Source organism: Nycticebus coucang, chromosome 1 (genome assembly GCF_027406575.1).
Source record: "Nycticebus coucang isolate mNycCou1 chromosome 1, mNycCou1.pri, whole genome shotgun sequence".
Taxonomy (NCBI): domain Eukaryota; kingdom Metazoa; phylum Chordata; class Mammalia; order Primates; family Lorisidae; genus Nycticebus; species Nycticebus coucang.
In genome coordinates, this window is record NC_069780.1 from 7,853,720 (window position 1) to 7,867,427 (window position 13,708).

Genomic DNA, 13,708 nt, shown 5'->3' on the forward strand with positions numbered 1-13,708 from the left:
GGGAGAAAATGTAAAGCACATTAACGTAATATTTTGTGTTAAAGTACGGTTGATGTCGCGTTGAATTAAAAGGAACGTTTGTTAGTGGGACACTCCCACGCCCACTCCCGCCCGGTGGTGGCGAAGAGCCCGGCGAATTTTTTAAAAGTCGTCACAAGGACTGAAAGGTGGCGTTGCAAGCCGGTAGCTTCCTCGGGGTTTCTGTTTGTTACGATTTCAGGCTGGGTAGTAGGTACTCTTAGAATCTGTTAAAATCATCGTTTTGAGTACGCCTGTGAGAGAAGGAAGAAGAAGGAAAAGAAAAAAGAAGAGAATAAAATAATTACGGCATTGCCAGCAGGATCGTTTTTCCTGGAGGTGGTCAAGCTGTCTGGCAGGAACCACGAAACGCTCCGCGGACGGCGCGGAAGGCTGACAGTCGCACCGCCACGCGGGCAGCGGAGCCCGTTCGCATCCCCGCCCAGTTCCTTTTGCTACTCCTAATCCCTTCCCCCGGCCTCAGTTCTACTACGGAACCTTCAAACAGTTCTTCCGCGATGAAACGTAGGATCAATTTCGCGAACACCATCCGGAGTGGTCAGGATGGCGGCTGCCTTTGGGTGCTTTGGTAGGGGTAAGACGGGGTTTTGTCTGGCGGGGTGCAAGCCAGGTCTGTTCTGGGGGCTCGAAGTAGCTCGTGCTCTTTCCGAGTTTTAGGTTCTCCAGAGGGTCATTACTACTTAAAAGCGACCTTAAAAGTGACTTCACTTCATTCTGGAACCGTCCACCCTGAGAGTGGGGTGCCTGGGGTCTGTACATTAACACTCTCCAGCCACCTGTGGAGAAGGCGAGGCGAAGGTTCTCTTCCCGATACTGGGGTGTGGGCTGGCGTTTGATATGTGAAGTGAGTCCTGGTAAGAAAAAGGTAGTATATTTGAGTTGCTTTCGTCTGTAACAGTTTTCAAAGTGCTGTTGATACTTTCTGAATCACATCGTTGCAGGCAATTCCAGTTCTTAAATTTTTAGATGTTGTCTAATTTGGATCAACTTTTATCATTTGGGGGCTGATTCTGTAGTACTTCTGTGTAGCACTTCTTTTCAGCAGTTAGTAAAAGTCCAGTTTGTTAGCTAGAATGACAGCTCTTGCTCAATGCGTTTTCGGTTTTGTTGTGTTTTTGAAGTACAACGGTCTATTATGTTATTTAAGTTAGGTTTAGGATGAGGCAGCAGTATCACCCCCATTTTACAGAGGCAGAAACTGATCCTGTTAGGTATGTGAACAAATTCGTATCTAGCCTGTTAAGTGGCAGAAGGACTGCACTCCTATGCCAGTGATATTTGTTTTCAACATTGCATCATAGTTTTCTCTTTGTGCTTCTGAAAGGAAAGCTCAGTGTTAAGACCAGCATCCTTTACTTGGAATAGTTGTTGCTCAGACGTTAGGGATGCTGAGAGATCAGAACAGACCTTGATGACTAAGGGAGCAAAACAAAATGGATATTGTTACTGAAAATAGATGGATGGCATACATCTTCATGTGTCTTTCATGACAGAAATCACAAGAGACAAAACCAAAGAAACCAAAAAGAGAACTGAATATTATTTCTTCTTGTGGCTTCCAGGATACTTCACTCTCTTAATTTTCTTCCTGTTTCATCTGTCATTTCTTCTCACATTACTGGTCTGGTTCCTCCTCCTTTCCCCAGTCTCCTTCCTTGGAGTGTCCCAGGAGCTAGGATTCTGTCCTTCATTCTTACCTGTTCTGTATCTAAATTCACCTTTTGGGCTGTTGAATTTATATCTGCAGTTGGTACCTGTCTCCTGAACTTCAGATTCTAATACTCTTCTGAGCATTCTCAGTCTCCGCTTGGGTAGTTTATCAGCACCTTGCAATTATTTCAAATCAAACTCATTAGCATAACCTGCAGTCCTTCTTATCAAATTTGGTGGTAACTCCATCCTTTCAGATGTCCAGGCCAGAATCTCAGAATATCCTTGAGTCCGTCCCTTTTTTTAAAAATTTGAGACAGGGTCTTACTCTGTTTCCTGGCTAGAGTGCAGTGTTATCATAGCTCACCGTAAGCTCAAACTCCTGTATGTTCAGCCTCTCAAGTGGCTGAGTTGATAGGCATGAACCATCACACCTGGCTAATTTTTATTTTTTGTAGAATGGGTTCATCCTGTGTTGCTTAGGCTGGTCTCTCCTGGGATCAAAGTGCTCCTCATACCTTGACCTCCCAACGGGCAGGGACTTCTCATTTTTTCACACTTTACATTAACTAGTTGGCAAATTCAGTTGGGTTTTCCCTCAAAATAAATATAGATACTGACATCTCACTACTGTAACTACCTTGATGGCTGTTAGCATACTATCACTCACCTGTATTTCTCTATAGTTTGTTGTCAGTAAGTAGTGAAATTAGACCTTTAAGAACTTAAATCATATTACTCCTTTGCTTAGAACTCGGCAAAGCCTTTCCATTTTTCTAAATCCAGATTCCCTAGAATGGCCTATAGTTATACTGTCCATTTTTTTAGCCACTATTGAGCACTTCAGATGTGGCTAATTCGAATTGTGTTCAATGCGTATTGTATTTTGAGTGCTTAGTACTAAAACAAATGTAAAATATCTCAATAGTATTTTTACATTGATAATGAAATGAGAATATTTTGGAGTATATGCTATAATAAAATATATTTTATTTCTAATTTCACTATTTCTTTTTTACCTTTTTTACTGAGTCTATTAGAAAATTTAAAATTACACACATGGCTCAGATCATTCTATGGAACAGCGCTGGCCTTCAGTCTTCCACATCATCTGATGCCTGTTTTCACCCACCACTCACCTCTCTGTCTTCTTCTCCAACTGTCCTCCCTCACTCTGTTCTGCTCCCACCACTCTGGACTCCTTGTTTCTTAAACACACCAAGAACGCTCCTGCCTTGGGATCTTTGGCTTGGAACACTTTTTCTACATATTTGCATGGCTAATTTTCTCTTTTTTTTTTTTTTCAAATCTTTATTCTAAATGTCATCTTTGTAACAAGGCCTGTCTTAAATACCTTACTTGAAATTGCAAACTGTTTTTCCCCGACTCAATCCCTTTTATACTGTAGTCCTCCATCCCCCAATATTGTGTTTATTGATATTTTCTTCCCCCTACTAGAATGTAAGCTCCATGAGGATAGGGATGTTCATCTGTTCTGTTCATTGATGTGTCCTAAATGCTGAAAGCAGTGGAGGCTCATTCATTGTTTTCTTTAACAATGAATGAATGAAGAGGTGGAGCATCAAAAAAATGCCTCCCCTTCTATGTGCTGTAATAGATAATACTTAAAATAGTTTGAATCCAGTTTTTGCTCTTTTGTTCAAGTTCCCTTCATTCAACAGATGTTTATTGAGTTTCCACTTGCTAAACACTGTGCTAGGTGTTAAGGATGTAATGGTGATGAAGCTATACATTATTCCTGCCCGTGGTTTACCATCTTTTAAGAAGCAAAGATTAATTGGATAATTATTAATTACAATTTTCTTAAGTGCTGTGAAGGAAAAGCAGAAGATACACACTCTAAGAGTGTATATGAGATACATAATCCATTGTGAGTCTTTAGGGAATATTTTGAAGAAGTAATGTGTATGTGGAGTACCCCCAAAATGGCTGGATTACCATGAATTAACTGTGTGAAGGGGGAGCTTAAAGTGGGGAAATGTTCAAGTAACTGAAAGCAGTGGGGTGTTGGAAGCACAGTGAGTGTGAGGGAGAGTGGTATGGGATGAAGCTCACTAGAGAGGTTAGAAGTAGCTCTTGAAGTACCTTGCTCAGAATTGTCTTTGTTCACAGAGCCAAGTGAAACCTTTGCTCCAAAGGTTTTTAAGGGCAGGATGAGATTTTCATTTTTAAATGATCTTTACTAAGAATAGGCAGAAAAGAAAAGGAGAGGCCAGAAGTAGAAGGTAGAACAATAATCCAGGTGGTAGATGAGCATGGCCTGTACTATGGTGGTTGTAGTGCCCCTACAAGGCAAGGATTAGGTGGATAAGATCTTCTAGGAAGAAGGAAGATTACAGAGTGAGGTGAGAAGACAGTTTAGGATTGATCCCTGAGAAGCTCTAGTGTTTCAGTATCAATTATAAGAGAATTAACTAGCACAGGAGCTGGGGCAGTTTTTTTCTCATTACCAAGGGGGTGTGTGTGGCTTTTGAGGATGAGTGCAAATTTAGGTAGGTTCATAAGTAGTTCAGGACCTTCTGAGACTTATTTTCTCCAAAGTAGCAAGTGAAGTTGTCTGCTTAGAGTGTGGAGAGAAGAAATGTATTAAAGGAGATAAAGTAATACAGATAGGCAAATTGATTCCAGAGTGTTGAAAATGTAGATTAAAAAAAATAGATATTATGGTCTAGCTGTACTTAAATAGTGGTATTTTTGTAATTTGGTTTCTTTTAGGCTGTAGCAGTATGATAGACTTCTGTTGATTTTAATTTCTGGTTGTCTCGACTGTGGATTCTAAACGTTAGTAGTTGATTTTTTAATAGCAAGTTGCAATTGGTGTGTTCAAGAGATTTTTGTTTGTTTCACCAAAAGAATTATTTTAGGGTCCTCTAAGGTTGCTGGTTTCTTATTTAGTATAATTAGTGTTGTTTGGAAGTGTTTGCCAAGTTGTGAATGGATAATTGCTGGTTCCTTCCTTTACCATGTGTGACTTTTCAAGATAGGTAGTTGTGTTCTTTAAAAATGTGGAGGACCTTCTCCTAGGCTGTTGTGTACCAGCAAAGGACACTAAATTTGAGATTCTGGAGGACAGGAACTGGATTTTTTTTTTTTTTTTTTTTTTTACTTTACCTTTTTCTTCCTAGCTGTTTTATCCCCATTGTGGCTTTTCTGCCTCCAAAGAATTCCTAGGGACAAATAGTTTAATACTCTCTCATTTGTCATTCCTGTGTGTTGCCAGAATTCAGTTTTGGTGATTATCTCGTACTTCAGTTTGGAAGATTAGAGATGAAATGGAGTTGTTAGGTGTGTGGCTTTTTTTAAAGAGATGGCTTCTCCTCCCATCACCCAGACTAGAGTGCAAGGGCAAATTGTAGCTCATTGCAACCTTCAGCTCCTGAGCTCAAGGAATACTCTCTTCCTCTGCCTCCCAGAGTGCTAGGATTACCAATATGAGCCACTATGCCCAGCCCATTATTACATTTTGTAAGGTATAGTTAAGAATCAAAATAGTGAATGCTTTTGTTTTGAAAAAACTGATATTTAGAATGTAAAAATTATGACTATAAGAATTATTTAATGTTAATATTTTATATTTTCTTCCTTTCAAGTTTTGATACATCATCAAAGGCATTGTTTTTCTAAGATGGTTTGTCAGACATCTCTTTATCCTTGTTCTGTAAACATTCTGGGGCCCAACAGACATTTTGCTGCTTCTACAAAGTAAGTATTTTTTTAAGTTATTATTTTATTTCATGTCACTTAAAAATTTGTTTAAAAAGCAATGTTGCATAAAGACTCATAGGGACAAAAGTAATTTCTAGTGCTTTGACCTTATAGTCCTAAAGGAAAAATAAGACGTTACAATACTACTTAATGATTTATTGAACACTAATATTCAGTAACTGACTTAATCCGCATTGCAACCTTATTAGGAAGCTATTGTTGTTAAATTCATTTTATAGAAAGGAGAAGTATGATTCTAATAGGTTATATAACTAGCCCAAAGTCAAAGAGTAAGTGTTGGAGCTTGGATTTGAATCCAAGGAGTTTAGTTCCAGAATCTAAGCTTTTTCTAGTGTGCTATCACTGCCTTTTGAGGATAGAACCCACTGTTACAGTTAATGAATTTTAATTAAGGTGTACTGTATGTGTTTGAATGTGTGTATTTATGTGGTTCATTTTGCTCTTTAAATTATAGTTTTTCCTCTTAGGTTATTTTTATAGAAAAAGTGTTATAGAATTACCCATACTATTGTTTTCATATTAACAGTATATCTTGGGAATTGTTTCATCTGGTGCTATCTAGTCATTGTAAGTATATTTCGTTGTGTGAATGTACCATAATTTACGTAGCCGTTCCTTACTGATGCACATTCATCTTTTCAGTCCTTTGCTATTACAGCTGATCCTCCAGTGATAGTCATGCACATTTGTTTATACAACAAATACATTCATCATGTCAAATGTGATGAATGTATTTGTTGTATAAACTCCAGCAAATAGAATTGTTGGGTGAAAAGACGTGTGCATTTATAATTTTGATAGATAATACCAAATTGCCTTCATGGATATCTCGCCAATTTATTGGCCAGCAAGTATTATTAGACTATTTTCCTCATATATAGTATCGTCAAATTTTTTGATCTTTGCCAGTTCAACAGATAATAAATGGTATCATTATGGTTTTAATTTATATTTTATTATTATTAAGTTTGTATATGTCTTCATATGTTTAAGAGCCATTTGTTTTTACAGTGAATTTTATGCTTATGTCCTATTTCTGTGTTTTGTTCTTGATGAGTAGGAGTTCTTTGTTATAAATTAGCACACGTCTGTGGTGGAACTTCACTATAATGTTTCAACTGTTACATTAGAGGAATGGATCAAGTGCTATGGGATGACAGGTGAAAGTTTCATTAATTCTACCCAGAAGAGTAGGACAAGAAGTGTTTGAGCAGGGTCTTGGAAGACAGAATTCTGCAGGGGAGTTGGGTGAGGCATTTCAGTGGTGCATGGGAACGAAGGCACATGGTATGGATGTAAGTGCAGTTTGACGTGGCTTGAATGTAGGATTAGTAGGGCTGTGGCAGAAATGTAACAAGAAAGGAAGCTTCCTTTGATTGTAAAAGTGCCTGCAGTCTTTTTTGTGGTGGAGAAGTTGGAGGAATACTGCTTGTACCAGTTCATATCCCCACCCAGTGGTGACTGAAGAGTGCCCAGTTTTGCACATTACTGCCAGCTCTGGATAGCATCAGTCTTTTCTTCACTGTATTTCTGATTTGTGTCTTTGCCTATTTTTCTGTTGGGCTGTTTGTCATTTTCTTTCTGCTTTGTGAAAGTATTTATTAAGGGTATTAATAATTTTGAGAATATTTTATCTTTAAATGTTTTCATTTATTCTGTAGAAATCTTTTTATTTTATATCTTCCCCAGATTCTACTCTAAAAGTAGAATATTCAACTTTTTAAAAATACTTCTTGCCAACTTAAAAAGCATAGTACAAGAAACATGCATACTCGGCTTGGTGCCTGTAGCTCAGTGGGTAGGGCGCTGGCCACATACACCAGGGCTGGTGGGTTGAAACCTGGCCCGGGCCTGCTAAACAATGACAACTACAACAAAAATAGAGTCGGGCATTGTGGCAGGCACCTGTAGTTCCAGCTACTTGGGAGTCTGAGGCAAGAGAATTACTTGAGCCCAGGAGTTTGAGGTTGCTGTGAGCTGTGACGCAACAGTATTCTACCAGGGGCAACAAAGTGAGATTCTGTCTAAAAAAAGGAAAGAAATGTGTATACTTTAAAAAAATTATGAACATTTATAAGCAGACGATTTTTTTAGGTCTGACAGTAAGTTTTTTAGTAGCTTGATGACATAGTTTCATAACTTTAGTTGTATATTTATTTTCTGATGTACAGCTAAATTTTTTAATGTTTTTTAATGTACTAACTATAAATACTAAAACAGTTTTCTTCATGGCTGGTTTCTTAAAAAATCAGGATGTGAGGTGGGGCAGGGGGCGTGTGCAGGCTCCTCTTGTCTTGGTCACTGTGGATCTCCCCTTCCCGTGTGTCACGCGTGTCCTCTTGGTCACTGTGCATCTCCCCGTGTGTCACGCGTGTCCTCTTGGTCACTGTGGATCTCCCCTTCCCATGTGTCACGTGTGTCCTCTATTTGCCAGTTGCAGACCATGGTTAAAAAGAAAAGGCCACTGAGGCGGCGCCTGTGGCTCAAGGAGTAGGGCGCCGGTCCCATAAGCCAGAGGTGGCGGGTTCAAACCCAGCCCCGGCCAAAAAAAAAAAAAAGAAAAGGCCACTGGGCGATCTGAGTCTGATTTTGTTTGTTTGTTCTTTTTTCTTCTTTGTGTATCCCAGAGTTTTTTATTGAACACGGGACATCCTATGTAGAATGGTAGGAACTGACTGAACTCGCCTCTTCATCGTCACAACATAGAGTCAGTCTAGTCAGGGGTTTAGCTAGGTTTTGGTTTTGTCGTTGCCATGGTTACCACCAGCTTCAAATTTCTGTGCAGTTACCTTGTACTCAGGGTGGGGGCTGGGTTGCTGAGGGGTGTTTATCTGTGTCCCTGCTCCCTGTCCAGCTTGCTGCTGTCCTGTGCAGCTGCGGCAGAGGGGGTCACTCTCTGTACTGGCACCCCTCCCCTAGCAGGGGCTGCTGTTACTTGTCAGTGCCTGCCAGGCAGGGGGTAGGGGGTGGGAGGTGGAAAGGGCCCTCTTGTCTCCATCCGGCCTTAGTCTTAAGTAGGCTCAGCGTGACTGGACCTTGGGGACGAGTTTTTTCCGCATTGCTGTCCCTTTCCTTTTGCCCACGGTACTGTGTCTCTGTTGCAGGTGTTATGGGGTAGTGTCCTGGCCCTTCCCTAGCTGGATTGATATAGGATACTGGGCTCAGGACTGTTTCTTGCCCAGCTCCCCGGGATAGTAGTCTTTGTGGGGATATTTTCTTCTTTTGTTTCCACCAGACACAACGGGTGCTTACCGTGTCTTTTCCTCCTTGCCAGTGCTCTCTGGGGAAGCTTTTTAGTCTCCTGCCCTGCTGCAGTCTTTCCTGGGAGCACCTGGTAGGAGGTGCAGGAGAGTGTGTGAATTGTGTGTGAACTCCTGGTGTGCCTGGGTGTCCCAGGGTCCTAACATTTCAGCTGACTGTTTCTTGTTTGCCGTCCTCTCATGTTCTAACACAGGGAGCTCAGCTGCCTGGGGTAGGGGACCCACTCTATGAATTTCAGGATACTTGGTTGCAAGCATCTCAGCTCTGTAATGGGTTCATGAAAAGCTCTGATTTTATCCAGCTCCTTCTCATTGTTAATGGTCTTTCCAGCATTTACATTTATATTTTGTGTGGAAGCAGAACTTGTGCATTTAATTTAAAAGTTAAAGAATAACCCAGCATCAGAGATGTTGGTGAATTCATTCATTTGATTACACTGAGAAGGATTCCAGACATTTCCATCCATTAATATATCTCTGAGGCATTTTCTCTGTAGTTTCATTAGTTTGACAGAGGTTGTATGATTTACAGCCCCCAGATTGCTCAATGTAAAGGATTCTTTAGCCTTAGAAGGACTTGGATTGGTCTCTTGAGGGGTCACAGATTTTCAAAGGTCTTTAAGTGAGCTTTATAGCACTGATTTTTTAAAATCTTGTTTTACTGGGTATGACTGTGGAATTATTTTTTCTTTCATGTTTTTGGAGTTAGGGAGAAAGTTATTACTTGAGTACAGTCTCTCATTACGCATTTAATCTGTGAGGTTTAGTTACCCAGGTAACTGCAGCTGAATTCTGTTCAGACTGCCAGGTGTTTCTCCTCCAACATCTCCCAAATCTTCCTAGTGTGATTTATTTTATTCTCTGAGAATCACAGTATTTAAGCTCTCCTGATACAGCTGACATAATTATGTGAACAACAGAGTTCTTTTGAATGTGATTCTTGTGAATAAAGATAGATGTTTTGTGGAGGGCCATGGAAAAAAGGCTGCAGGTCAGTGAGATTATTTATTATTGAAGTTTGTTCAGTTGCAGTGTTTTTTTCCCCCCAAACAATGCATTTTCCTGAGAGTTCTGTTTGATCTGTGTTACAAGGATGTTATACTTTTTTGTTTTTACAAGTATTTTCACCAAACCACTTCAAATATTTTGTGAAACAAGTTTCAAATATAAATAAATTGCTATATACCCAACTCAGCCTCTTTATGTATCAGACTTTTGTTGGGTTTTGCTATTAATTTTAAAACATTGTATTTCAGCACCTGAGAATTTTATATTAATTGCAAAATCAATGTACAGATTCAACTGTGATTGCAAACTTAGTAGTGAAATGTGCATTTATGTGATGTTGGGAGGCTATAGCGAGGACATGTTTACTTTGAGAAGGAGAGTTTATTCCTAAGATGGGCTCTCCAGGCTCTTCCTTCTTCTGGCTTCTCTGCTTCTTTGCTAAATATAAAGTAAAAATGTGGTTTCTCCAGTTTGGAAGGTTGCAGTATTTGTGGAGTCCTTCCAACGTAGCTATTGCTATGTGTTGCATCCATCCACTTTGGCACTGGCTTAAACTTGTCAGCAGTCCAGAAGGACACCTGCACCCCATTAAGAATTAACGTTATCATTATCTGCTGTTCTGTGGAATTGCTCGTTAGCTGGGAGGATACTATTATTAGTGGTGGTAATAAGGATTTATTAAGTGCTAAAAGTGAGAGTGGAATTATACATTGGATTGGTTTTTGATCCTTTTCAAGAAATTTGTTCTAGTGTCATCCATTTCTTTCACATTAATTTTTAGGACCCTATATTTATTTTTTGTTGCTGTCACAAAAAATTACCATAAACTTTGAAGCTTAAACAACACAAATTTTGTATTTCACAGTTCTGTAGGTCAGCAGTATGGCATAGGTTTCCCTGGGCTGAAATCGAGGTGTTGGCAGTTCTTTTCTGGAGGATGTAGGGTAATGTCTCCTTGCCTTTCTCAGCTTCAGGGGTTCCTGTGTACTTGGCTTGTGGCTCCTCCCTTCCTCCACCTTCAGAGCAGCAGCAGCGTTGCTCACATTTCTCCAGTGTGATTTCTCCGTCTCTGATGCAGCTGAGAAAGGGGAATGCTCTCAGTTTTAAGGATTTATGTGATTAGATTGGTCCCATGTAGATAATCTAGGGATAATCTCTCTATTTTGAGGTCTTTAACCTTAATCACATCTGCAGTCCTTTTTGCCATGCAAGGTAATCTATTCACAGGTCCTGGGATTAAGATATTTCTTTGGGGGCCATTATTCTACTTACCTCAAAACTCAAATATCTTTCCAGAATATTGTTAATATTTTACTGATTTTAAACTTTTGTGATTTTAAGATTACAGATACGATTCGAATTAATGATGAGAAAAATTACATTACCTGTATTTGTCTTTTTTTCCTTAGCTTTAAACTGTGAACTACAATTACCTGTTGAATGTTTTTTCTTAGATATTATGTAAGCACCTTGTTAGCTTTTGCTGTAACAAACTATTCACAGGTACTTATCATGACCTGCACAGCTGTGGCTCAGCTACATAGGCTGGGTTCAGGTGGGTGTCTCTGGTGACCCTGGCTGGACTTACAAGATTGGGTGAGTTTAGCCGAGAATTATCTAATGCAGCCTGGGGCTTTGTGGAGGCAGCTCTGTTCTACTTTTCTCTTATCCTCCTACCTTTGGGCTGGCCTAGGCATGTTCCTCTAATGAAAATGTCAGGAATACAAACACGAAAGTGGTAACAGATGAAACTTCTTATGGTCTAAGCTTGGAATAGGGAAACTGTTGCTTCTGCTTTATTCCGTCAGCCAAGACTAGTCAGTTGGCCCAATCAAGGGTCTGGGAAACATGCTGTACCCCTTTACTGGGAGGAACTATAGTCACTTAGCAGAGGGGCTGAATGGAGAAGGAAGGGGTGAAGAATTGAGACCAGTGACACAATCTGCCCCACATGCAAACTCTGTATACTCCAAACTGAGCTTGTCTCTATGACTGCCTCCCCCACCGGGCACCTGTTTGGCTGTCTTCATTTCTAGTCAGTTGAGACAGAACCTAAAATGCCTTTTGGAGTCTCTTCTTTCTCCTGGCCATATCTTCAGTGTTTACCCTGTAAATGTTTCTCTCACCTCTCATCTTTCCTAGGCTTATTTCCCTCGCTGCTCTGCTTTAGGCTGTCATATCTTCTTGAGAAGAAAGAGAGGGAATAGTCTCTTAATTGTCTCCAATTCAGCTTCCTTTAGATTTATCCCTTCTATTGCAGCCAGGACACTCTACCTGTAATACAGATGTTACTTAATTGCCTCCAGAAAAGGCCTCTGTGATTCAGATTTTCCAACCTTGTCTTCCACTCTTGCTGCCTTCTTCCCTTTTATTTTAGCAAACTGTGGCAAATCGATTTTAGAAATTTTTGTTGTCCTCCTGGAAAACCCTATGCCCTTTAGCTATCACTCCCTATTCCCCCAACCTCCTCTCAGCTCTAGATAACTACTAAATTTATTTTAGTTTCCATAGATTTGCCCATCTTGGCCTGGCTATTTTTAGACAGAGTCTTGCTCTAGCTCAGGCTTGTCTCGAACCTCTGAGCTCAGGCAGTCCACTTGCCTTGGCCTCCCAGAGTGCTGGGATTATAGGCGTGAGCCACTGCCCCTGGCCCCATGAATGGCTTCTGTCACTTTGGGTTTATGTATGTTGTAGCATGTACCAGTATATCACTTCTTTATTGCTGATTAATATTCACTGTATGGTACACCACATTTTATGTATCCATTCATCACTTAATGGACATTTAGGTTGTTTCTACTTTTTGGCTATTATGAATAATGCTTCTATGAACAATTGTATGCAAGTTTTTATATGGACACATTTTCACTTCTTTTTGGGTATACCTAAGCTAACTGTTCTTTATCCTTTAAGAATTGACTTTGAGCTTATTTCTTTGAGAACTTTTCCCTTGCCTCCTACATTGAGTTGAGTGTGTTTTCTGTAAGGCGCTAGTAATTTTTTCGTAGTACTTACAACACTGTATCAGCTTCGGTGCCTTATTCAACTTATTCATGACTGCAAACCATACAAAAGTTCACGTGATAGTTGTTGAATTAGAAACACTACATAGGAATCCGTGCTTTTGAATTAAAATTTTTAATTTTTTTCTCTGCTTTATGTATATTAACTTTAAAAAGTTTCAGAATACATATAATTCATCTTGAATTTATCTTTTTTGAAGGCCCGCAAAGAAAACAAAAAAAGGTGGTAAAGACAAAGCACAAGACAAAACAAAAGACGACATAGAAAAAATAAAGTCATACTCTTACATGGAAGAGGAACCTGAGGATGATGTGTATTTAAAACGGTTATACCCAAGGCAGATATATGACGTGGAGAAAGCGATTCCCTTACTTAAGAAATTTCAAATTCTTGACTTTACTAATCCAAGGCAAGGTGTTTATCTTGATTTGACATTGGATATGGCACTGGGAAAGAAGGTATGTAGACTCAGTTAAAATAAGTTTATTTGTGAACAGTGACAATATGAATTAGTGTTTCCTAATTTTTAAAATTATTGCCTCCCATAATTTTTAGAAAGTCTCATGTTCTTTCTATATGTTAGTATGAAGAATGTTTGTTTTTTTAATTTTCCAAATGTAAAATGTCATTTTGAAAATCCTGTGGAGAGTTGTTGAATATATATCTCCTATTTCCTTAAAGTATCACTAGTATAAATTTCAACAAAAGTATTATTTAAATTAATTGAGGCATTACTATAATTTTGGAAAATGATGTAAGCTGCCTGGGTGGCATGTTTCTTCTCTGTAAATGAGGCTTTGGATTAGCTCATGGCCTTCAGATGTCTTCCTGAGAGTCCTAGGTTAAGAGTAAATTTTCATGAATGGAGTTCAAGCCACTTATAAACTATTGTCTTCCTAAGGCATTTTTTTTTTTGTTCTTTATAGAGTTGCTTGTACAACTCTTTTGCTTCATTCAGAGCCTCTCTACCCTTATGGGGA

The 13,708-nt window shown here is 39.4% G+C and overlaps 1 protein-coding gene across 2 annotated transcripts in view; it reads left to right on the forward strand.

The window, feature by feature from the left end:
• The first annotated feature begins 526 nt into the window (after window positions 1-526).
• Window positions 527-13,708, forward strand: part of MRPL1 (mitochondrial ribosomal protein L1) — an 83,350-nt gene continuing 70,168 nt past the window's right edge. Inside the window, exons 1-3 of one of the 2 annotated variants that reach the window (XM_053590434.1) lie at window positions 527-613; window positions 5,301-5,412; window positions 12,928-13,186. In XM_053590434.1, coding sequence (XP_053446409.1) covers window positions 583-613; window positions 5,301-5,412; window positions 12,928-13,186 — 402 coding nt within the window. In that variant the 5' untranslated portion in view covers window positions 527-582. Of the gene's footprint in view, window positions 614-836; window positions 894-5,300; window positions 5,413-12,927; window positions 13,187-13,708 lie in introns of those variants that run through there. The other variant, XM_053590526.1, reaches the window with a different exon arrangement.